Raw genomic sequence first — 27,376 nt, 5'->3', positions numbered from 1 at the left:
CAGTCTCCGATATGGTATTCTCTCTCTTCAATCCATTCTTAAGTCCCTCCATTCTGGTTTTAGATTTAGCCATCAGTTACATTCTGTGAGGCTGTCGTCTTGACTTAGTCGTCCCCATCATTCTCAATTCTGCCTCCTTTGAAAGTATTGATCAGGTTATATTCACTCAGTGCCTACTTCCCATAGTCTGCATCCTTTACTTCTGCGGTTCCACATCTCCATGTCCCAATGCAGTCACAACATCTCATTTTGTACGCTCCAGAGCATAGGAGCCAAACTTCTGCCCTGGAGTCTAACGATGTGACTAAATCCCAGATTGGTGGACTGTCCCATGAAGAGAGATTGGGAAAACTGAGCCTGTATTCTCTTGCATTTTGGAGAGATGACCTCATGGAAACTTAACATATTTAAAGGGATAGATAAGGTAGATGTTTCTCCTGGTCATGAGTATGTAACCAGGGGACACAATTTCAGAATAAAGGAAAAGCCTCTTAGGACCCAGGTGATGAGAACTTTTTTTTAAGCTCAGGGGGTTGTGAATCTTTGGAATTCTTTACACCAGAGGGCAGTGGAAGCTCAGTCATTGAGAAAGTCTAAAATAAAAATTGGCAGACTTCTAAATATTAAGGGGATAAAAGGATATGAGGATATTGTGAGGAAAAGGCATTGAACGGAATGGTTAGGCATACTGAATGGCAGAGCAGACTCTATGAGGTGAGCAGCATACTCCTGTTGCTATGTTCCCACTAATGGTATCCCTTGTCAACACTATCCATGCAAATGAACTACAGCTCAATCTTCCTATTGTCAGAACTGACTCCAGGGCTTGGTAATACAACTAGGATCTTTATCTGATGGGCATTTTTAAATTAAGCATTAGTCCATTGCTCACAATTAGACTATGACAAACTGAGACCATTCTGTATATCTTACAAGGCAACTGTGAACCTACAATTCCAACAGCCACTGTAGCTGGCCTCTGAAACTTTATATAGTGAACTTTTGTGCTCTGTTCTATCTAATGCAAAGCCTCGTACTAATTTTGCATCAAGACTACCTATTTCCACCTTTTTTCATCACCTACCTAATCACCCAACTCATCTCCACCAAAGTTGAAACCTTTCGCTGTGTCTTCATCTCAAGGAATTAATTTCTCAAATACTTCTCTCATTGAACTTCTAATGAACTTCAATGAACCTACTTAACCATTATCCCCTTTTTTGTTTGAGCTCCACCAGCAGTTTGTGTCACAGTAAATAGATTTCAGGGTGTCACCCTCAACAGCACATTCGGTTTTTTCTCCCCCCCTCTGTAAAGCACTGCAGAGTTTCTTCAAGGTGAACGCCATAAATTTAAGTTGTATCAGTGATAATGGGAACTGCAGATGCTGGAGAATCCAAGATAACAAAGTGTGAAGCTGGATGAACACAGTCGGCCAAGCAGCATCTCAGGAGCACAAAAGCTGGCGTTTCAGGCCTAGACCCTAGACTCTCTGATGAATGGTTTAGGCCCAAAACGTCAGCTTTTGTGCTCCTGAGATGCTGCTTGGCCTGCTGTGTTCATCCAGCTTCACACTTTGTTATCATAAATTTAAGTTGTGACTGGTTGAGGATAACTAGGCAAGAGCCCTACATGAGAAATTTGTATGAGTTGAAATGTGACAGTCACCTTCCAATGATCATAGGAGATTATCTACTAACATTCAACAAAAGGATACGTTTTGTTTAAACAAAACTGTGATAAATGGTATCAGTAATAATTCTGTGCCCATCTTGTAACAGGAACCAAGATGGCAGTTAAATCTTTAAAACCTTGCCTTATAGTCCCCAGTACCTTTCTTATCCCAGTGTCTGTTTTTTCTTTATGCATTCATAGCAATACTGTTTATTTTCAATCAGAAATGAGAAAAAAAATGATAACCACCATCTCTACAAATGATAGAAATGCAACATTTTGAGAAACTTAAGCATGAGTAGAGAGAAAGCCAGTTCCTCTCTTCAAAATTCTCTCTCTAGTCTGGAAGACACAGATTAAAAAATTTACCAATTTGATGTCCTGGACAAGCTACATGTATCAGTACCAACATTCCATTGCACGTTACAGCTGGGAGAAACACACTTCAATAACATAATCAGTTAAACTTGAAAATTAAATCATAAACTAGTTTGTCTGCTGCAGTGGTAATCTGTTTATTTTATCTTGTAAAATTAAATATAATGTGGACAAAATCCCTCTTCTATAATCCACTATGTCATTATAATAAATAATTTTTATTTTAATTTGCTTATGGGATCGTGAGATGCCTTCTTGATCCACTGCAGTTATTTCTTGCAGGTGGACCCACAATACTACTAGGGACATATGGACTTGTGACATTGTAATTTCCCACAATTGGTGTTGCCTCTGTGAAAAATACAGACACTTTCAGGTAGGTATAGGAAGTGTTGTGACGTGGATTATTTGAAATAGATTCATTCTTTTGACCTTTATTGCAGCTGGAAAATTATTTTCACCAAATCTGTTTCATCCAAATTAACTCTCACCTTGTCATTCCTGGACAGCACAACCAATTGCATTGATATATTGCCTTTGTAGAACCATAGAATCCCTCAGTATGGAAACAGGCCGTTCAGCCCAACAAGTCCACACTACCCTTCTGAAGAGCATCCCACCCAGACCCGTTTTCCCATCCCTGGTTTTCTATGTCTAACCCAGCTAACCTAATCATCCCTGGGCACTACGGGCAATTTAGCTTGCTAATCCAGCTAGCCAGCACATCTTTGCACTGTGGGAGGAAACCCATGCAGACACAAGGAGACTACGCAAACTCCACACAGTTGCCCGAGGCTGGAATCGAGCCTGGGTCTGTGGTGTCGTGAGGCAGCAGTGCTAACCACCGAGCCACCGTGCCACCCCAAAATAAACCCAATTTAAAAATCACAATGTAATTTATAAAATAATACCAAACAACAGAGATATTAAGCCAAAATGACCAAAGACTTCGGCAAAAAAGGCCATTTTAAACAGATAGAAGGGATGTGAAAAGTCTTAGTAAGGAAATTCCAGACATTAGGACCCTCGCAGATAAAAGCTTGGCCAGAAATAGAGAAGCATTTAAAATTAGGAATGCTCAGGAGATCATTATCGGTGGCATATAGAGATTTCAAGGGGGCAGCAGGTTGTAGAAAATTGTAAGGGTAGAGAGGAAATGAGGATTTGAAAGCAAATGCGAGGGAGACTTCTGATTAACATTTTAACAACAAATGTATGAACTCTGATTGTCATTTTTGTGCTGAAGGGATATTCCAGGCTAAAGGAAGACTAACTACTAAATGAATGAATTACCTTCTTAAATTAGAACAAAATGCTGCTATATTATCATGATATTTCCTTTGAGATTGCATCTGGATTACGAATATCTAGACAAAGTTGATTTAACTGCAATAACTTACACGGGATAGGGTGGATTTCTTTAATACACACTACAATATTAGAATTGAATTTTCAATTACTGTCCCAATTCCTTTAACTATTGCAGTAGATTACGCCAGCATAACAATTAAACAGACAAGAGGCAATTCAAAGGAAGTGTAGCCCAAAAGGGAATAAATGCCAAGGCCCACAAAAATAATTGCTTGTAGCTAACTTGAAGAGATGACCACCAAAAAGTTATCTATCTCCAACTACAACCTTGGCACCTTCTCACCCACTACACAGTCTCCTGCCAGAGTGCTCCTAACAGTGATACAGAATAGTAGTCAGGGTAGACTGAGTGGTGCAACTGTATCCTACCCTGATCTTGTTTGCTGCTTGTACATGTAGCAGAATGACCAGCCAATGCAGCTCAGAAAGAAATGGAGGATGAAAATTAGTTTGGGGCCAGGATCTGGCAGTGGGTCATTTTTGCCACTTCTTCAGTTGTTACAGTAGTCAGTTTGGAGTTGGATAGCAGAGAAATTCCAAGCTGATTCTTCTTAAAATGACATGCAAAATAATGAAAGACTTAAACAAAGCATTTGAGGAACTTGGAAGATTAAGTTTGTTTTTGCTTTTCACATTTTTCTCAAATTTGATAATTTAATAAAACTTTCCTTGCAGCATTACTTGTGCAGGCAGTGTATATTCCAGGAACCCACAAGCTAACACATTCCACTTAAGGTGGAGTTGTTCACCTGAAAGCAAGGTACCCTCTGGAATAGAAGAATGGGAGGAGATCTAACTGACATATACAAGCAATTAAAGTGGATTGACAAAGACGACAAAGCAGATGTTTCCCTTGTGGGCAAACTAGAATGAAAAGCCACAGTTTTGGGATAAGGGGTGCAGATTTAAAACAGATGGAGGAATTACTTCTTTCACAGTTGCAAATCTGTGGAATACACTATCCCAGAGTACGGTTGATGGCAGAACTCTCAGCAAATTTAAGGAGGGAATAAATGGATTTTCAATTGAATACAGGTTGAACGGTTCTGGGGAGCAGGCACGAAAATGGGAGTTGAGGCTGAGATGACATCAGCCATGATCATATTGAACGGTGGAACAAGCTTGAGGGAGTGAGCTGTCTACTCCTGCTTCTAGTTCTTGTAAGATTAAAATGATTTTTAAAAATTCTAAGGAATCATATAAATCATTATGCAGAGGAGCACAGACTACTAACAATCAGGTAGCATGAATTTGTTAAAAGCAAGGCTGCTTCCAGTCCCATAGGTCCCACAGGGCTCAGTGTTTGCTTTTCATAGTATGCACCAATGACTTAAACCTCACCGTTGGGAAAACGATTGAGAGGTTTGCATATTGGTCACGCTGCTGATAGTGAAGATGAAAGTCAAAAATTACAGGAAGATATGAATGGAATGGTAAGGTGCACAGAAAAATGGGAAATGAAATTCAATCCAGGGAAGTGTGAGGTAATTTTTTCAAGACGGCAAACCAGGTGAAGGAAGCGATATGATGAAAATGAAAGAACAGGTAAAGAGCACATCAAGAACACTGCTTTGTTTAGCATTCAGCCCTGAGGGGCAGGAAATACAGCCATACAATATGATTCATCTGTAACTTCAATAACTCTTTCAGATTTACTCACTCTAGAAAACACAACGAAAAAGATAATTTACGTACAGCGATGAAAAGCCCACTTGGTCCATTGAAATTGTCAATCCAGCCCTATTTAATAAAAAAAAGTTTTTTTTAGAATTCATGACTTTATTATCTATAATTGATTTTACAGTGGTCAGCAAGGAGTGTTCACAGTTTTCTCACAGTTTGGCATGAGAAGCAAGAAATCATTTGAGAATCTACTTTTATTCCTCTATTGATCATCACTCATTAAAAAATTACAATAAATTGATTCTGGGATGTAGATAGAAGAAAAGTTGGCAGCTTACTGAAAGATGAAAATATTCTCTTTTCAAAAGATTAAAAATGCTGGATAATTTATAAATGTAGATTAGAAGCATTAAAAATGTTTGTAGATCCCATATAAACATTTGCAAATCCTCTTCACTTCTCAGCTTCCGTCCATAGATGTTTTTAAAGGTGTTACGGAGATAGAACTAAGTAATTATTTTTGTTGGAGTAAATGAGATTGATCGGAATATTATCCAGCTTTGTGCTTGTGAGCACAAATAGTTTTGGAAACCACTTTTAGGAAAAAGTGTCTGATATATATTAAGCCTGTACAAAATATTACATTACATTTATTTGATGATATAAGGCTGATTAATTTAAATAGACATACGTTGAGGTTAACTTTAAAGAAGATGAATGTTAATCCATCTCCCAGAATGTCTTGTCGAGAAAATAACTCAACAAGCTTAAATCACTCACCATTTAGGAGAACACAGTTCACTGCCACTTATGTTTCTCTCATTACTCAGAAGACCTATATTGATTTTTACTAGTTGTAACCCCAAACTTCAACTAACATTCTCATGCCTTGTTATTGATACTTCTCTCTGGAAAGTGTCGCAAAAGACAACCAATGTTGTACAGAGAAAAATATTCTGCGTCTGCGCATTTTATTTAAATTTACATGTTAGGTACAATATTAGAAACTGTGATCAGGGAGACGCAGTAACAAGCTACAATTTTATAATATTTCAAACAACAATCATGTGTCTTATAAGTGCAAACACCCATGCAATGACACAAGGTCTACGGTCAGACAGCATTGCTTGTGACTTCAGAATGTTCATCCCATTTCTCCGCTCACGTTTTCTCTAAGTTGTGCGCCTGTGTGACTATGCAACAGTCTATCAAATGCCGTCCAATTGATTATTACTGTTGTAGTGATTGCAACAAGGTCAGCCAGGCGGACCTCACAGAATATAAATTCCCTGATTGGGGCCATTAACCTGGTCCAATCAGGGGGCCTGGCTGACAGATAAAAACAGAAGTGCCAGGTACTCTGGTCACTCCGAGAGCTGTATCAGTGTCAAGGATTCTCCATGTTGAAATAAAGGATGACTCGGTCACAGGATCTCTGCCTCTGTGGAGTTATTTCAATTGCAACAAGAGTAAAGCATGGTCCTGAAGAAATTTGCTCACAACAGTTGTCTTTGATTTGGGGTAAGCATCTCTGGTGTCATGCTGTGATTTGGGAAGCTTGACTTGTTTGAACCTGCTGAAGACTGGGCACAGTTTGTGGAATGGCTTTTTTTTCCCCCAGGCAAATGACATTGGGGCAGGTGCAAAGCAAAGAGTAACTCTCCTGATAGCTTCTGGGCTGGCAGCTTTTTCAGTTATTTGGAGCCTAACCCTGAGGGTCCAGATACTAAACATTTCCTGACTCCAAATATGATTGCCAAACCTTTCTTCTCTATCTGGATGTATTTATACTCTGCAGTAGCCAAAGTCTGAGATGAATATGCTGTTGGGTGTTCCCCTCCACTGGGCCACCTATGAGCTAATACTCCCTGATGCCATACAGGGACAAATTGCATGTCAGTATCAGATCTCACTTGGGATGGTAGAGTCCCAACACATTAGTGGGTAATAGCTATCTCTTCACTTTGCTGAAAGATATGGTGTGGCTATATGACAATTTCCAAGGCTGGCTTTTTTGAGTTGATGCAAAGTTGCCAGGTTACGTATGAACATTCTGCAATAGCCCACGGGAAGAGCTGGTATAGACGCAGAAGCCAGGGCACTTGTTTGTCTTCACTATTTTGCAATGGGTGTAACCTGGTCTTGCTGTATCTGTACAGCAAGTAGGTCACTTGGCATGCCTGTAACATACTTGTCCCTTCTAAGGTGTATGCCTACTTGGGAGAAATGACTAAAGAGTTTGTCAAAGTTATCCAAGAGCTCCTCATTGGTCCTCCTTCTTATTAGGATGTCATCTACATAAATGGTGACCCTGGGGTAGACCTTAAAATGTTCCCCATTGTCCACTGAAAATCAGCACAAGCTGACAATACCCTAAATGGCAGTCTTGTGTGTTGGTACAAACTCTTACAGCAATTAGTTGTAGTATCTGTCTAGGAATCTTCATCTAATTGCAATTATGCATGGCTCATGTCCAGCATTGTGAAGGACAGCTGTGTACAAATCTTCTATGTGAGGTGTTGTGTGTTTATCTAGCTGCAAGATAATGGTTTACCATTTTTGTTATATCCCCACAAAGGTCAACTGACCTGTTTGGCTTCACATCTGTATGACCAATGCTGCCCATTCTGTAAACTGGACTGGTTTGATTCTGTTGCTTTCCAACCTTCTGGTTTCTCCCACTCCTTTTGCCCCTAAGGCAAGTGGCACTGGGCAGGCCTTCCAAAATTATGGAATTGCTTCCTGGTCAACATGCAAGTTGGCTTTGGCTTCTTTGTTAGTCGCTAGACCTTCCTGAAAACATCTGGGTATTTAATCAGGATGTAACTCGAGCAGCCATTTCCTAATCACAAAATGTTCAGCCCATCTAGGTGAATCTCTCTCAAACCAATATTGCCCCCGTCATGCTTGGGCCTGAGCCTTTCCCTACAATCAGTGGTAGCTGAACCTGGTGCATCTCAGAGACTGGAATTGAAGTTGTACCCTTACTCTGCAAAGGTTCAGTGACTTGAAAGAAATTGACATTTACATATTAATCAGTTGAAACCAGCATCTCCTTTCTAACTGAAAGATTTAACATCAATCTTAGGTGTGTTCAATACAGCTGCTTCAGTTTTATGGCCTTTGATCTCACTTTTAAATTCTGTCTGATGCCATCTCTCCTACACCTGAAGTAGGAGCAAGGCTTTGAAAGCTAGTGTTCTCAAATAAACCTGTTGGACTACAGCCTGGTATTGTGATTTTTGACCGTAGTCCAACACCAGCATCTCCATATCAAGTAAAGTTTCCTTTATTGAGGTGTTGAGGGCTGGGGAATTCGAAGTCCTGGAGGAGGTGGAGGGTGTGGGCGGTGTCATGGACGTAGGTAGGGAGTTCCTGGACCCAACAGGGAGAAAATGGAGTCCAGATAGGTGGAGATGAGTTCGGTGGGGCAGGAACAGGCTGAGACAATGGGTCGACCAGGGCAGGCAGGTTTGTGGATTTTGGGAAGGAGATAGAAACGGGCCGTGCGGGGTTGGGGAACAGTGAGGTTGGAGGCTGTGGGCGGAGGTCCCCTGAGGTGATGAGGTCAAATATTGGTTTGAGAGAGATTCACCTACATGGGCTGAATGTTTTGTGATTAGGAAATGGCTTGATATGGGTTCTCAGTCCAGCTGACATCTTACGTAAACAAAGGTGAGTCCAGAGTGAATGTCGTTAGACTGGTTCTGTGATCACAAACAGCTGCACAGGTTTCGACCTCCATTAGAACCAGGTGACCCTTTAACAAGATAATAAAATGTGAGGCTGGATGAACACAGCAGGCCCAGCAGCATCTCGGGAGCACAAAAGCTGACGTTTCGGGCCTAGACCCTTCATCAGAGAGGGGGATGGGGAGAGGGAACTGGAATAAATAGGGAGAGAGGGGGAGGCGGACCGAAGATGGAGAGTAAAGAAGATAGGTGGAGAGGAGATAATAAAATGTGAGGCTGGATGAACACAGCAGGCCAAGCAGCATCTCAGGAGCACAAAAGCTGACGTTTTGGGCCTAGACCCTTCATCAGAGAGGGGGATGGGGAGAGGGAACTGGAATAAATAGGGAGAGAGGGGGAGGCGGACCGAAGATGGAGAGTAAAGAAGATAGGTGGGGAGGTAGGGAGGGGATAGGTCAGTCCAGGGAAGACGGACAGGTCAAGGAGGTGGGATGAGGTTAGTAGGTAGCTGGGGGTGCGGCTTGGGCTGGGAGGAAGGGATGGGTGAGAGGAAGAACCGGTTAGGGAGGCAGAGACAGGTTGGACTGGTTTTGGGATGCAGTGGGTGGGGGGGGAAGAGCTGGGCTGGTTGTGTGGTGCAGTGGGGGGAGGGGACGAACTGGGCTGGTTTAGGGATGCAGTAGGGGAAGGGGAGAGGAGAGTATAGGTAGGGAGGGGATAGGTCAGTCCAGGGAAGACAGACAGGTCAAGGAGGTGGGATGTGGTTAGTAGGTAGGAGATGGAGGTGCGGCTTGGGGTGGGAGAAAAGGATGGGTGAGAGGAAGCACAGGTTAGGGAGGCAGAGACAGGTTGGCAAACCATCATCTCCAACACCATTCATGGCCTCATCACCTCAGGGGACCTCCCGCCCACAGCCTCCAATCTCACTGTTCCCCAACCCCGCACGGCCCGTTTCTATCTCCTTCCCAAAATCCACAAACCTGCCTGCCCTGGTCGACCCATTGTCTCAGCCTGTTCCTGCCCCACCGAACTCATCTCCACCTATCTGGGCTCCATTTTCTCCCTGTTGGGTCCAGGAACTCCCTACCTACATCCATGACACCACACACGCCCTCCACCTCCTCCAGGACTTCGAATTCCCCAGCCCTCAACACCTCATTTTCACCATGGACGTCCAGTCCCTACACACCTGTATTCCGCATGCAGATGGCTTCAAGGCCCTCTGCTTCTTCCTGTCTCGCAGGCCTGACCAGTCCCCCTCCACCGCCGAACTCGTCCTTACCCTCAACAACTTCTCTTTCGATTCCTCCCACTTCCTACAGACTAAGGGGGTGGCCATGGGCACCCACATGGGCCCCAGCTATGCCTGCCTCTTTGTAGGTTACGTGGAACAGTCCCTCTTCTGCACCTACACAGGCCCTAAACCCCACCTCTTCCTCAGTTACATTGATGACTGTATCGGCGCCACCTCTTGCTCCCCAGAGGAGTTCGAACAGTTCATCCACTTCACCAACACCTTCCACTCCAACCTTCAGTTCACCTGGGCCATCTCCAGAACATCCCTCACCTTCCTGGACCCCTCAGTCTCCATCTCAGGCAACCAGCTTGTAACTGATGTCCATTTCAAGCCCACCTCCTCCCACCCACCCTCCTGCAAAAATTCCATCCCGTGTTCCCAATTTCTCCGCCTCCACTGCATCTGCTCCCAAGATGAGGCCTTCCACTCCCGCACATCCCAGATGTCCAAGTTCTTCAAGGACCGCAACTTTTCCCCCGACAGTGGTCGAGAATGCCCTTGACCGCATTTCCCGCAACACATCCCTCACACCCTGCTCCTGCCACAACCACCAAAAGAGGATCCCCCTCGTTCTCACACACCACCCCACCAACCTCCGGATACAACACATCATCCTCCGACACTTCCGCCATCTACAATCCGACCCCACCACCAAAGACATTTTTCCATCCCCACCCTTGTCTGCTTTCCAGAGAGACCACTCTCTCCGTGACTCCCTTGTTCGCTCCACACTGCCCTCCAACCCCACCACACCCGGCACCTTCCCCTGCAACCGCAGGAAATGCTACACTTGCCCCCACACCACCTCCCTCACCCCTATCCCAGGCCCCAAGATGACTTTCCATATTAAGCAGAGGTTCACCTGCACATCTGCCAATGTGGTATACTGCATCCATTGTACCCGGTGTGGCTTCCCCTACATTGGGGAAACCAAGCGGAGGCTTGGGGACCACTTTGCAGAACACCTCCGCTCGGTTCGCAATAAACAACCGCACCTCCCAGTCGCAAACCATTTCCACTCCCCCTCCCATTCTTTAGATGACATGTCCATCATGGGCCTCCTGCAGTGCCACAATGATGCCACCCGAAGGTTGCAGAACAGCAACTCATATTCCGCTTGGGTACCCAGAAGCCCAATGGTATCAATGTGGACTTCACCAGCTTCAAAATCTCCCCTTCCCCCACCGCATCCCAAAACCAGCCCAGTTCGTCCCCTCCCCCCACTGCACCACACAACCAGCTCAGCTCTTCCCCCTCCACCCACACTGCATCTCAAAACCAGTCTTACTCTCACCCATCCCTTCCTCCCACCCCAAGCCGCACCTCCCATCTCCTACCGACTAACCTCATTCCACCTCCTTGACCTGTCTGTCTTCCCTGGACTGACCTATCCCCTCCCTACCTCCCCACCTATACTCTCCTCTCCACCTATCATCTTTTCTCTCCATCTTCGGTCCGCCTCCCCCTCTCTCCCTATTTATTCCAGAACCCTCACCCCATTCCCCCCCTCTGATGAAGGGTCTAGGCCCGAAACGTCAGCTTTTGTGCTCCTGAGATGCTGCTGGGCCTACTGTGTTCATCCAGCCTCACATTTTATTATCTCGGATTCTCCAGCATCTGTAGTTCCCATTATCACTAACCCTTTAACAAGACACTTGTTTTCATTGGTTCATTTGAATGTTGCTAAGCAATTTAATTGTTCCAAACCAGATGTAGGTAGACTTTCCAAGGTGTGCCCTCTCCTGGCCTAGGAGTTCTCTTAATCAACTTAGATCCAGTGGGGACTCTCTTGGTCTTGAATCTGCAAACCAGCAGCAACAACAATGGCTGGATCCTGAAGAAAATTTTAATCGGTTGGCCAAGGCTTGGCTTTGTTTTGGGGTTTTGCTGTTGGCTGATGTGCAGTCCGTCTGATCAGGATATGCCCTCAGTAAGGCTGTGCAATTGCCTTCACTCAAATAGTGTTCCCCAAACTCAGTCGGATTAGCGAGGGTGTCTGCTTCCATTAGAATACCCTGTAACTCATATGATCTACCTGCTGCATTTTACAATGACAAAGTCAGTTGAGGTGCCGTCTGAAGTCTTGTTGGGCTTGAGCTAGTAGGTGCTTTTGCATGGTCACATCATTAATTGACACATTAAACAGACTCTCAGCATCTCACTAAAGATTAAGCTGAAGTCAAAATGCCTCTGCCAGTAATCCTAGACTAGGGAAAAATCCCTATACGGATTCCCCCTCCGTACTCAGATTGCCAAGTAAAACCGATAGCATCTCAGTAATTTAGAGGCGGCTTGGGGCTGTAATATTCCTTAACTTTCCCTGAGCCACCAGATACTAAACCCTTCCAAGACTTGATGGAATTTAGTTAAGCTCCTAATAACTCAATGAGCTGCCACTCTGCAATGTGTCAGGAGAATTACTTTGTTTCTCATCTGCTCCAATGTCATTTACCCAGAAAATTTGCACATTCTTTCTACATACTGGGACCAGTCTTTGACAGCAGGATTGAATGAGTCAAGCTTCCCAAATAAGAGCATGAGACCAGAAATGCTTATCCCAAATCAAAGGAAACTATTGAGTGAATTTCTTCAGAAGCATGCTTTTTCTCTCATCACCACGTAAATAATTCCGAAGAGGCCAGCATCCTGTGACCAAGTCACCCTTTACTGAGAGTTGGAGAGTCCTTGACACTGATCCAGCTCAGAGTGATATGATGTCAGACACTCCTTTTTATCTGTCAGCCAGGACTCCCTGATTGGACTAGATTAACATGCCCAATCAGGTTACTATATATCCTGAGGTCTACCTAGCTGACCTCATTACAATCACTACAACTTTCACACTGAGTACCTTCCATCAGGTTGTGTGGCACTACCACTGTGCTAAATAGGACAGATTTCAAACAGATCTAGCAATACAAGACTGGGCATCCATGATGGGCTATGGGCCAGTACTGTAGCAGAGCGGGGTGGCTCAGTGGTTAACACTACTGCCTCACAGTGCCAGGGAGCCCAGGTTCGATACCACCCTCATATAGCTGTTTAAGGAGTTTGCACAGTTTACCTCCCACAGTCCAAAGATGTGCAGGCTAGGTGGATTGGCTGTGCTAAATTGCCCGTAGTGTTCAGGGATGTGTAGATTAGGTGGGTTACAGGGGCATGGGTCTGGCTGGGCTGCTCTGAGAGTCAGTGTGGACTTGTTGGGCTGAAGGGCCTATATCCATTCTGTAGGGATTCTATGATTCAGGATTGTACTCCAGCACAATCCGGAACCTCATGACCTGGCATATCCCCCACTCTACCATTACGAGCAAGCCAGGGGATCGATCTTGGTTCACTGAGAGTGCAGGAGGGCAGGTGTCAATCCGGTGAGGTTACCAATGAGATAATGGGTACTGCAGATGTTGGAGAATCCAAGGTAACAAAGCCTGGAGCTGGCTGAACACAGCGGGCCAAGCAGCATCTTAGAAGCACAAAAGCTGATGCTTCGGGCCTAGACCCTTCATCAAAAAAGGGTCCAGGCCCGAAGCGTCAGCTATTGTGTTCCTAAGATGCTGCTTGGCCTGCTGTGTTCAGCCAGCTCCACACTTTGTTATCTAGGCTACCAATGAGGACTTTTTGCATGCTAAATAGGGTAAGGAGCAAGAGACAGACTGAGCTAAGCGATCCCATAGCCAAAGGATTGGAGGTAAGATCTGCAGTTCAGCCATATCCAATATCATCAAATGGATAGTGAAATAACTCCGAAGAGGAGACAAGCATCTTCACCCTCAATGACGGAGGAGCCCAAGATATCAGTTCAAAAGATATTGCTGCAGCATTCACAGCAATCTTCAGCTAGAAGTGTTGAGTGGCTGATCCACTGCAGCATTCTCCAGTGGTCCCCAACATTAGCGATTACAGTCTTCAATGACATGATGTCAAGAAATGAGTCGGCACTGGACATTGCAAAGGCTATCGGGTCTGACGCCATTGCGGCAACAGCACTGAAGGCTTGTGCTCCAGAACTTGCTGCTCCCCTAGCCAAGCCATTCCAGTCCAGTTACAACACTGGCATCTACCCAACAATGTGGGAAATTGTCCAGCTATGTCCTGTCCACAAAAAGCAGGATAAATCCAATCCAGCCAACTGTCATCCCATCAGTCTACTCTCATTCATTAGCAAAGTGATGGAAACTGTCATCAACAGTGATATCAAGCAGCACCTGCTCAGCTCACTGATGCCCAGTTTGGGTTTGGCCATGGCAACTCGCTCCTGAGTTCATTACAGCCTTGCTTCAAACATGGACAAAACAGCTGAATTCCAGCGGTGAGGTGAGAGTGGCAGCCCTTGACATCAAGGCCACATTCAATCAATCAAATGTGGCGCATAGAAACATAGTTGGGGTTAATGGAGATCAGTCATCCCAACTCCAGGAATCTCTACAACTGTTCTTCAGAGTAGTGTCCTAGGTGCACACATCTTCAGCCGCTTCATCAATGACCTTCCCTCCATCATAAGCTAAGAAGTGGGGATATTCGCCACTGATTGCACAATCAGCACCATCCGCGACTCCTCAGATACTGAAGCAGTCCATGTTCAAATGCAACAAGATCTTGGCAATATCCAGGCTCGGGCTGACACATGGCAAGTAATATTCATGCCACATGAATGCCAAGCAATGACCAGCTCCATTAAGACATAATCAAACCATCAACCCTTGACATTCAATAGTATTATCATCATTGAATCTCCCACTATTAATATCCTTGGGAATACCATTGATCAGGCACTCAACTGAACTCACCATATAAACACAATGGCTACAAAAGCAAGTCAGAGATTAGGAGTACTGCGTTGAGTACCTCACTTTCTGACTCCACAAAACCTATCCACCATTTACAAGGCACAAGTCAGATGGAATACTCACCACTTGCCTGGATCAATGCAGCTCCAACAACACACAAACAACTTGACACAATCCAGGACAAACTAGCCCACTTCACTGGCACAAAATCCACAAACATTTACTCTCTCCATCAGCAATAGTTAGTAGCATCAGTGTATGCTACCTACAAAATGCACTGCCGAAATTCACCGAAGATTTTGAGACAGCACCTTTCAATCCCACGACCACTTCTATCTAGAAGGTCAAAGGCAACAGATACATGGGAACACCACCACCTGCAAGTTCCCCTCGAAGTCACTCACCATCTTGACGCAAACATATTATCTTTCCTTCACTGTCACTGGATCAAAATCCTACAAATCCCTCCCTAAGGGCATTGGGGGGTCAATCTATAGGACATGGACTGCAGCAGTACAAGAAGGTAGCTCACTGCCATCTTCTCAAGGGCAACTAGAGATGGATAATAAATGCTGGCCCAGCCAGTGATGCACATGTCCCATGACTGATTTCAAAAAGAATTTGCATATGAAATGTTGAACAGAAAACTGCGAAGTGGGATTAGATTAGCTAATTACACACTGTCTTTCATGGTTTGGTCAAATGGCCTCATGTGATGCTACAAATTCCTCTAATTCTATCTTTGTGCAATAATATATGTTACCACACCAGATAACATTCAATTTATTATGATACAAACCACAATAGGGCCATGACCAAACAACTGCAAGATGACCAAGTATCATCCTAAAAAGGAACATCAAGCTGGGATAGCTGATTGGAGTTAATGTTTTGGGTCCAGTGGCCCTTCTTCAGAATGTTCTGAGGAAGAGTCACTGGACTCAAAAATGTTAATTTGATTTTTTTCTTCACAAATGCTGCAAGACCTTGCTGAATTTTTCCAGCAACTTTTGTTTTTGTTCCTGAGTTACAGCATCCACATTTTTTTCATTTTTATTTGGGACAGCTAATATCTACATTGTCATCATTAAAAGAACCATCTCTGAAGGGCCTATTTATCCATGCACAAATACTTCTTCACAACATTTCACGACTCCCTATAACGTACAAGTCTATTAAGGCTTGAACGGATCCATATTCAGAAAAGCTTTACCATCTGTCTCAAAATCTGTAGAAATGAGTAACTGACTCCATCTCACCTCCAGTGACAAAATGACTTCTGTTATAAATTAACTCAAGTACAATTAAAGCATTTCACATTTTAATTTACCTCATCTTACTTGCACCCCCCAAAAAAAGGTCCTATCCTCCAATATCTATTCAGCGTACAGGCAACTAAGATTTCTAAACATTTTTTTAAAATTCATTCATGGGATGTGGTTATCGCTGGCTGCGCCAGCATTTATTGCCCATTCCTAATTGCCCAGAGCTTTAATATAAGCTACAAATTGCTAAAAGGAAACAAGGATGATAAAATACATTATGTAAAAGAACATCACTTACTGGGAATGGCTCTTGCCAACTGGCTCCAACAATAGAAGGCCTGATTATGGCAATATTCAAACCTTCACTCTCTTGCTGCACCACATACTCTGCGAGTGCCTTTGTATAAGTATATGTGTTTGGCCGGTCTCCTATCAGTTTGGGGGTGATGTCTTGGATCATGCTATCATCCATCCACCTTGGGGGAAAAAAAAGCAACAGAATCATTATATACCATGAGAAACTGCTAAAGAATAATTGAGATACAACAAAAGGACTCCTTGATCATGGTTAGCGATTACAGACAACTGGTTAATTAAATACAGGAGAGATGGGGGACAGAACAAAGAACCTCCTGAATTTTTCAGCCTTTTAGTGATGGAACAAGCAAATGTACAATAAAAATAAAACATCACTGGAGGCATGGGAGGGATGACAGAAACGCAATGTTTTGTGGATGATCCAAGAAACAGTAAATGTCTGTACTAAAGACTATTTCAGCATTTTTTTTTTCACAGTTGGAAATGTAAAGAAAATCATTTGATGGAGTTTACACAAGCAGAAGTATTGAGACTGTTACAAAGTTCAAATGTCCTTCAGAACTCAGAGGATTAAATAATTAAGCTTAAATGGCTTATGACTTCACATCACAAATGAATGTCTACAATTAATACACTTGCAAAGAAACTGAGAGATTGAAATTTTATAAAAAGGAAATTCTAAAATAATTTACAAAACATCATGAATCAAAAACCATACACATTTCTTTGTTAAGTATCTGAGGGGAATAGTTGTATTGTGGAAGCAGCAGTTTAATGGCTAATTGCAGAGCAATAATGTGTGACAGTGAATTTCCCATATTGAGCCGATTGAGCCTCAAACGACATGTTCCACTAAAACCTCACAAACCTAAACCCAAACCCAACTTCAATAATGCCTGACCAAGTTACTGTACCTCAACACTGTCTTCACGCTTCAGTGTGACAATGATTTTGAATCAGTGACCAGCACAGCAAGCTTCTTGGCCTTGATAAAAACAGTATTTCTGCCCTGATAAGGCAGGCTCACTTGCTGAAAAAAAATCTCCTTAGCAGATTTAATCCTGCAAAAGTCTGAGGAAGCTAAATTGAATAATCCTTGAAATGGGCTTGTGGATCATGAAATGTGGTTAACCCATGCCCATTCAAAGGCACTTCACAGCTAACCATAATAATAGCATCATGTAGCCACGCTGAACCTGAAATTGAGTGGCAGCAGGGAAAAATGTATTTGGACTGAAGCCGGGCCTTGCAATGGTGAAGATATGTTGAAGAACAGGAAGAATCTACGAAAAAAATGACACTGCAGGCCAGACAATGTATCCCAATGCTCCCTGATGCTGTGTTAGAGGCCTTGGTGCAGTACTACACAGGAGAAGAGTTACTCCTCACTAAGAAGCTGGCAGAGCCTCAACAGAAGTGATGAGTAGGCAGTGGGAGCAGGTAATTGCTGTGGTCATCACCAGCACTTCAGCCCCGAGACCTGGATGCAATGCTGAAAGGAGTTTGATGACCTTACACATTCCACCAACTGCATCACTAGCCTTACACAATGCTGTATTCACCACAAATTTCAATCAACTGCCAACAATTTCTATCAAAAATGACTCACTACTCACATTCACAGTCTCACCTAACACACAGCACCACTGCAAGCTGCAAACTCATGTCATGCATCCACGGCCAGTTACTCAACTGTGGCAGGTCCACCACTCAAATGCACTGCACCGCACCACATTCACAGGTACACTTCCTCTTTCCTGCAGGACAAGGTGGTCCACTGCAGGGAGCAGTAGCCACCTAACTGTTGTGGGTGAGTGACGAGGCCTAGAGGAGGGGGATGAGAAGGAGTGGGCAGGCATGCCTGTGCTCGTCCTTTTGAAGCAGATAACATTGGATATCACTGCATTGGCCGTTAGTGAGGTAGTCGCCCACAGAGTGATTAAAGCCATCAAGCATGTTTCTGTCCATTTCAGCTTATTCACCATTCTCTTGCAATCTGTTTTGATTTACAATCTACAAACAGTGTAGTGACAGACTTTTTGGTTCCTTTATGCCAACTTTGTCCTATGCTTTCATTCTTTTAGATGCTCAAGACCTATACTCAAAATGAACAACTTCACGATTTCCCACATAATACTTCATTTGCCAACTTTTTACCCACTAACTTAACCTACCAATATCTCTGTCTGTATCCCTCTTGTGACATGCTTTTCCCCAAAATTTTGTGTCATCTGCAAATTTGGTGACGGTACTTTCGCTTCCTGCCTCAAGTAATTAACGCATATTGTGAACAGTTGTGCTCCCAGCACTGATCCCTATGGAACCCAACTGGTCATGAGTTGCCAACCTGAAAAAGAACCCATTATTCCCACTTGCTGTTTCCTGCCCTTCTGGCAATTCTCTAACGATGTGAATGTACTACCTTCAACACCATGGGTTCTTATCTTATGACTGACTTAGGTAGTGTTTGCTGACACTGACAACTGCAGGTAACTATGCTCACTCACTCAGGAATGCACAGTTTCAAACACTGATGTGATTTTGCACCTTTTACTTGCGGTGTCATATGCAAATACATTACTGTGCACGTGCACCGAAGTGTGCACAATTTTTAACCCAGGCTTCAGTGATGGGGAGAGGGTACGATACAAATGGAAACCCCTGGTTTCCGCAAAGTGTGGAGGGTTTTGAAGCCAGGTGTAGGGTGCGACAAGGGCAGCCCAGGGGTCAGGTAGGGAGGGAAATAGGTGCGTGACAAGGAATCTAGAGTTGGGAGTCCCTCTGTCTCTCCCTCCCTTTCACACTTACCCCATCTTATCTGCCTGTTCCTCTTCCCCTTCAGTTCTCTCCTCCCTCTTCCCAAGTCCTCCCGATCTCTCAACACTTTCCTGGTCCCGAGGCCTAGACCCAATCTCTTAATCCCCTGCCTTTAGTCCCAATCCCTTCGCCACCCGATCCCAATTTCTCTTTCTCCCCCACACATCCTGATGTCTCTTCCCACCATCCCCTCCATGTTCTGATGTCTTCTACATCTCCAACCTGATCTCTGATCCTCATTACACCTGTTACATTCTCCATCATCTGTGCACACGCAATTAAAAAAAGGCACATAGCACACATGTCAGTGTAAGCAAACATAGCTTGTAACTTAACTTCTGTGAGATACCTTGTTGAACGGCATCAGTAGATCCAAGTGCAACCCATCTACTATTTCCCCCTCTATCCACTGTGGTTGAGATTTCCTCAAAAACCCTATAATTTCCCTTTCATAAAGCCATGCTGAATCTACTTGATTAGCTTATGATTTTCCAAATATGCTGCTCCTACTTCCTTACTAATTGATCCCAACAATAGATGTGGTGTTACATTGACAGCTTTCCAATCCTCCCATTCTTCTCTACAATCAAGGGTTTTTGGAAAATTACAACCAATGCATCCACTATCTCTGTCGATGCTTTTTTTTTTAGGATCCTACCTTTCAAGTCATCAGGGCCAGGAGACTTATCTCTCACTAGCCGCTTTAGTTTGTCTAATACCACATTTCTAGTGATGGTTATTGTACTTAATTGCTACCCTATATTCTTTAGTATTAATGAGATGTTCAGCGTTCACACCACCAGAGACAAACACAATGTCACTGCTAGTTAAACTCAACTGCTTAACATGCCACCATTCCCCAGCTCAATCTCCAGTGATCAAAACTTGCAGCATAGTTGATCTCTCTCTCTCTCACACACACACACACACAGTCTCTTAAACCAGATGGCAAAAAAAGTTATAAGTATAACTTGGTACCTCTGGCAAGTCATTAGAATGGTTTCTTTTCAAATCAATGTTTACTGGTGAGCCAAAATCTTACCTTTCTGAAATTTGCACAGCCCTGTCCCAACTCGAGGAAGAGGCAAATTGAAATTCTTCCATCTGTCGCACAAATCCTCATTTCCAAATATCATACAATCAAATAACGGTACATCGGTGTAAAGTGTGGGTCTATTGTTGACCATTGAAAAACTTACAATAGCCATATTGGAATTAATTCAACACTAGTGCAATAAATACTTTTACTTCAGCAGGCCATTAAGCATGTAATTCTCAAAAAAAAATTTTATTTGGCTTCTCTCAAATACATTAGTCATGTAATTGCTTGACATCAATATTCGATAGCTTAAAGTGGTTGTCATATCCGTACTTGAAGGAAGAGAATTCCTTGTTTGGGAATATTTCCAAGCATTAGGACTATCATCCGAAAAAGAATCCATTTCTTTCAAGAATACTTTTAAAAGAAAAGAAAAGTAACGTAATCATGCCAAATACTGCCAGTAGTTGTCAAAGTCAATGTTACCATCAATATTTACGTTCGATGACTGGTCTATATTAGCACTGGAACTCTGCTCAGACTCTTGCTATACAGGCATCAAGTAGGTCGATCATGCACTCCTTCAGGACAGCAATGACAAGAGGAGACAATAGCCCAGATATTCTGATTGCCAGTCAATGAAGCAGCACAGGCTGGGTTGCACCTGAGCCTCACATTGACTTTACATACGCACCCACTTCACAGGAGCTGTCAAGGTTTTGGCTGTGCTACTTTCAAATCTGTGCTATATATAAATCTCAGAACACTGCAAAAGGAGGCGTGGTTTTACTTACTTCAACAATCCCGCTCCATAGGGAAGCTGCACTAGTTTTACCTGTATTTTGCATTTCTGAAGAAACCAAGACTGGAGCTCCCCAGCTGGAAAAGTCAAGCTCAGTAATAACAGAAAAAGTAGGAACCGAATAGCAATCTGAACGTGGTCTGAACCAGTGTTCTGTTAGGAATTGCAGCCATGTTGCCACTCAGGTTTCCCAGCCTAACTTGTGCCATACACAAGGTAGAAGAGATCTGATAGACACATTGTGGGAATAAGGCTCTATTCCAGAACCTAATAGTGGCAGGAGGCTGATGATGTCAGGTGGTTATCAACTTTAGAGGACGGGCAGTGATCTAAATACAGGAAAGAAGTTGTTGTAGGACTAGTCATGTCTTTGAAATGAAGCATACCATTTGGGAGGACAGGAAATCTCGCAAGCAGCAGGGTTTCAAGATCCAGCAGCTTTACAGGGGATTGACAAAAGTGTTGGGAATAGAATCACACTAGCAGCATGAAAATGTTTGCAGCTCCCACAAAAACACAGAGCTGAAATAATGGAAAAAAATAATGGGATGCTTTGAAGCTGAAAATATACAATGAACTACAGACAAAAAAGACCTGCTACAAGCTCCCCCGACTGATGCCAAGGATCACTTTGAAAGCAGATATTCCCTGACCAATACCATTCGTGGCTTGCGGGTGCATTAAGGAAGTGGTTACAGGCAACACAAAAATGCTTTTGCAGTCCTGACAATGTTACTTGACAATTTAATGGACACCCACTCATCTCTGGCAGGGGGGACTAGCCACCTAAATCAAGTTTTGGCTGAAAACGGCATCCACAATCTTCGAGTTTTAAGGCTAATGTTTTTGTTTTGATTTCCAACCCGTTACCACACTATTTACAGGAATTACCATAATAGACATAAGTTAAAAATCAACCCATTATTTAAACACCAACACAGCATCATACAGGTCAGCATCTCTTCACCCAAAAGGTCCCATGAGTTTTATACTTAAAGGCTTTTGATTATTGAATACAGTGAACGAGCTTCTCCAGCAGCAAAAGACTGCTCAAAGCAGCAAAAATGACCTGATGGAAAGTAGTTGTCATGGTCAGAATCAAAGCCTCAGTTCAATGCAGTTTGCAATATAATCTGTATTATCCACCTTACCATTGATATTTCATACCAGGATTGATTGGGGCAGCAATGTGTAAATGCCACAGCTCACTCAGGTAATGTGTTGGAAATCAAGTCCCACTATTCCCTGATTCATCATAAAAGTTAAAGATCTTAATGTAAGTTACAAAATACTTTAATTTACCAGATTTTCAGACTCGCATTGACAGAAAGCATGGACCTGCTTTCTGTATTAGCAAAAATTGCTGTTCATTACAACCAATTAGACACTACCTACAAGTAAATAGTTGTAAACCATCAGCTTATATCATTTCTAATTAGAATTCTATTACCTTTATAAACTCCCCTTGCACACACACACAGAGGGAAAAACACATGGACAAAGGAAAAATCTGGGAAGGCAATTCAATAGTCCTTGTTCACAATTTCTGGTGAGGTAGTTCTTGCGAATCTGAAAGTTTCTTCTTGGCTCCCCTTTTCCAAGTGTTTCCATTGGTTTGTAAGTGGCACAGATTGACTGGTTTACTTTTAATTGATAAATCAGAGAAGTTAGAAATCACAACTTACAGCAATTGCTGAAGAAAAAATGAACTGTTTTCTTCAGGATTACTGTGAGTTTTGATTCAGAGAACAGGCAGCCACTGCCAGAGATGATGCAGATCAAAGCCTTTTGATGTATCTTGTTCCGAGCCCTATGTTTTTATGTCACCTGATATCAATCACATAGTCGTTGGCAAGCAAAAGGCCCTAGTCATCAGTAATTAGTCACTAGTCCATAAACCAATTAAATTCTTGTTGCCAGCCAGGACTTCAAGTCAATACAGAACCTCTTGACTCCTGTTCATCTGCAACCAGTTCAATTACTATTTGTTTAAACAACTATTCATGATCTTTGCCATAAGTGTCAGGTTATTTGCTTTTAAATCATGCAGCTATCCTTTCAAAACATCTGTTTTAAAATAGTTATTTCTCATTTCAGTTCACAATTTTAAAAAAGCACAAAAAGACAAAGTCCTTACAATAGGAAAATGAAAGGTGAAAAAGCAGATAAGAAATTAGCAACAATTCTAGCAATACAAAAAAGGAAATGGGTTCTTGAGGTATTAATTTGAGATACAATACTGCATCAGCCAAAATTATGATGAAGCCATTTTCTGCTGTACTTTCACTTTAAATTCCTCAAAAACTTTCTGTTACTATCTGGGCTCTTGTTATTCAGGGGTGATTTTGGGATCTCCTATACCGGAGAAACAGTGTAATCGTGCTTTGGTGGGAAAGGAGTACTGTCCTATCTCTGCCAATGGATGCTGTGCTCATTTTCCCCAGCACCAACAACAGGATGACCTGAGTGTCAAACTCAATCAATATCAATGGATATTAAATTTGCAGACTGGGAATTTAAGCAACTACTAGATTCTAATTACCATGTTTGGAGAGTATTAGATAGAGTTTGTGCCACAGGCAAATTCCGCCGAATGGGAAAATCAGGGGACAGATTTTATTTTGAGAAGCTGGGAACAGCTACAGCACTTTTGCATGGTCCACAAAAATAACTCCTGCCCAACCTACAGTATGTCTTACACTTGGACCACCAATAAAGGGGCATTTGCATTCTGTCTATTGTTCATTGGTCTTCTATAAATGAGGCCTTCAAAATGGACTGGGACTCCAAAAGGGAATGGTGTGGTAGGTAGCTTGTGAGTACTCGCTATAGAGGTACTCTACTAGCCTACCACCAAAACACTTTTAGGGCAGAATGTAAACTACTGTGACTAATAAACAGTTATGGCACTGTTCAAGTGCATAGACTGCTATTTTATGTGAAAACTAGCAGCTTGAGATGTTATTATGCTATGTTTGATGTTCGTGCTTTACTTCAGCAGTTTATTATTTATTTATTCATTGGCACTTGTGGGTGGCGCTGGTTTGGCCCATATTTAAGCATTTATGGACCAAGGTGATGGAGGTTGCAGGTTTGGAAGGTGCTGTTGAAGAAACCTTGTTGGGTTGCTGCAGTATATCTTGGAGCTGGTTCGCACTGCTGGCAGGTATGCATTTATGTTGGAGGAAGTAGTGCTGAAGGCAGTGGATAGGATGTCACTCAGCTGGACCTGCTTGTCTTATATGCTGAGGAGCTTAAGTTGTTGGAGTTGCTCGCATTCAGACAGGTGAAGGTTTTTCTATTTCACTCTTGACTGGCACACAGAGGACAGGCTTTAAAACGGATGGGAGGTGAATAACATGCTACACAATTCCCAAGTCTATGGCCTCATCTTGTAATCATAGTGATTATATGGTTAGTCCAAGTCACTTTCTACTCACTGGTAACCATCAGAACATTATTATATGGGAATTTTGTGATGATAATTCCATTAAATGTCAAGGGGAGATGATTAAAATCTCTTGTGTTGAAGATGGTCAACACTTGTGTACCACAATTGTCACTTGCCACTTATAAGCTCAAGCCTAAATGTTGTTCATTTCTTGCTGTACATAGTCAGGAATGAATGGTGCTGAACAATGTGTAATCAGCAAAGAACATCTTCCCTGTTGAACTTACAACAAAGTTTCATTGGTGATTCATCTGAACATCCTCCACGGATCCCCAGCATCAGACATGCCAATCTTCAGCCAATTTGATTCATTCCATATAATCTCAAGAAATGGCTCAAGACACAATACCATAAAGGCTATGGGCTCCAACAATATTCTGCCAATAGTACTGATGACTTGTGCTCCAGTATGTGCCCTACTCAAGCTGTTCTAGTACAGTTTCAACACTGGCATCTGTATATCAATTTGGAAACTTGCCCAGGTAACCTACTTATCGATGCCCACTTTGGATAGAGCCACTTAGCCCCTTGACCTCATTACCGTAGATTAAAAAGGTACTTTAGATAAATCAGCAGGTTTCATGTATAATAATTTTTAAGCTTATGAGTCGTAAGTTGATTACAGTGAAAAACTATGTACTTCATGTATTCTCCAACACGCTTAAGGCTCATAATCTCCACAGACTCAAGGTCAAGATTTGAATTGATTTATAACGAACTTGGTCAAAATAAAAGAACACCTTGCATTTAAACAAACAGGGCTGTCTGGGCAGACACACTGTTTCAGCCTGCTCGTGCCCCACAGAACTCATCTCTTCCTACCTTGACACAGTCTTCTTCCCCCAGTCCAATCCCTACCCACATACATCTATGATTCATCTGACGCCTTATGTTGGTTCCAAAACTTCCAGTTTACTGGTTCTAGCCACTGCCTCTTGACCATGAAGGTGCAATCCCCTTACACATCCATTCCCCACCAGGAGAGTCTTAGGGCTCTCCACTTCTTCCTGCAGCAAAGACCTTAACCATCTCCATCCACCACCACCACCACCCTTCTCCGCTTGGCCGAGCTTGTCCTCACCATCAACAACCTCTCTTTCAACGCCTCTCATTTTCTTCAGGTAAGAGTAGTTGCCATGGGTTCCCGCATGGGCCCTACTTATGCCTCTCTCTTCATGGGGTATGTGGAACATTCCTTGTTTCAGTCCTATTCCAGCCCCCACCCACAACTCTTTCTCCAAAACATTGATGATATCATCGGTGCTGCTTCCCTCTCTCGTCTGGAATTGGAAAACTTCATCAATTTGGCCTCCAATTTCCACCTTACCATCACTTTCACCTGGTCTATCTCTGACTCCTCCCTTCCCTTTCTCGACACTTCTGTTTCCATTTCTGGGGATAAATGGCCACTAATATCCACCGACTCCAACAGCTACCTGGACTATATATCCACACACCCCACTTCCCATTCTCTCAGTTCCTCCGTCTCCGTTGCATATGTTCAGATGAGGCCAACTTCGACACGGGAGCCTCCGAAATGTCCACCTTCTTCCTCAATCGAGGATTCCCCACCTCCGTTGTCGACAAGGCCCTCAACCACGTCCGACCCATTTCCGGAATTCTTCCCTCCAGCCACAGCAACAGAGTTCCCCTTATCCTTACCTGCCATCCCACCAGCATTCACATCCAGAAGATCATCAGACACAATTTCTGCTACCTCCAGCAAGATGTCACCACCAGACACATATTCCCCTCCCATTCCTTGTCCGCCTTCCGCAAGGCCCGTTCCCTCTAAGAATACCCTGGTCCACACTTCCTTCACCCCCAACACCACCCCACAGCCCGACAGCACCTTCCCCTGTAACTGGCGAAGATGCAACACCTGCCTATTTACCTCCTCTCTCCCCTGTATCCAAGGATCTAAGCATACATTCCAGGTGAAGCAACACTTCATCTGTACTACCCAGAATCTAATCTACTGCAATTCACTGCTCACAATGTGGTCTCTTCTACATTGGGGAAACGAAGGACTGACTTGGCAGCTACTTCGCAGAACATCTATGTTTTACTTGCAAAAAAAACCCTGAACTACCTGTTCCCTGCCACTTCAATGCACCACCCAGAGCCCTGGCCAACATCTCTGTCTCCGGCTTGCTGAAGTGTTCCAATGAAGCCCAATGCAAGCTGGAAGAACAACATCTCATTATCCACTTGGGGACCCCACAGCCCACTGGGGTCAATATTGAGTTCAATAATTTTAGGGCTAAACTCTCCCTTGTCCCAGCCCCCTACCCCACCCACCAGGCCTTGTTACCACATAGCCTGCCATTACACACCCCCTGTTGTCAGTCACTAACAGTCCCCATTAACAACCATTCATCCTCCCAGCCTGATCGTTAGCAACTCCTTTGTCTGCCCAACTGTCTTTCTCTCTCTTTGAGCTGTATCCTATCGTTTACTCCCTACCCCACCCAGCTCCCTATTTTCTGCATATAAACAAATGTTTTCCCAGCTGCCATCAGTTCTGAGGAAGGATACCAAACCCAAAACGTTAACTCTTTTTTCCTTCAAAGATGCTGCCAGGCCTGCTGAGCTTTTCCAGCAATGTGGTTTTTGTTGCATTTATACAATGCTATTTATGACCGCTATACGTTTTAAAGAACTTTAGAGCCAATCAAGTCATTTTGCCGTATGCAATAAGAATGTATCAGGATTCAAATGCTGTCAAGAAATATTTCATCATGCAACAGCTGGTTTTAGATTAGGCTCTCATTTCTCTGCAGGTTGTAAAACCTGGGCTTTGAAACATTTTGATGGGTGCAGTGGTTAGTATTGATTTTGAAAAAACTGCAATTGTTGCAT

The 27,376-nt window shown here is 43.3% G+C and overlaps 1 protein-coding gene across 7 annotated transcripts in view; it reads right to left on the bottom strand.

The window, feature by feature from the left end:
• Window positions 1–27,376, bottom strand: part of LOC125461003 (fatty acyl-CoA reductase 1-like) — a 176,851-nt gene that overhangs the window by 24,249 nt on the left and 125,226 nt on the right. For all 7 annotated transcript variants that reach the window (XM_048549271.2, XM_059652427.1, XM_048549266.2 and 4 more), the window contains 2 exons: window positions 16,386–16,563; window positions 5,119–5,163 (listed from right to left, as the gene is read on the bottom strand). In XM_048549271.2, the coding sequence (XP_048405228.2) occupies window positions 5,119–5,163; window positions 16,386–16,563 (223 nt within the window). The remainder of the gene's footprint in view (window positions 1–5,118; window positions 5,164–16,385; window positions 16,564–27,376) is intronic.

Source organism: Stegostoma tigrinum, chromosome 18 (genome assembly GCF_030684315.1).
Source record: "Stegostoma tigrinum isolate sSteTig4 chromosome 18, sSteTig4.hap1, whole genome shotgun sequence".
In the NCBI taxonomy this organism is placed as follows: Eukaryota; Metazoa; Chordata; class Chondrichthyes; order Orectolobiformes; family Stegostomatidae; genus Stegostoma; species Stegostoma tigrinum.
This window is presented reverse-complemented; position numbering and strand designations above follow the sequence as displayed.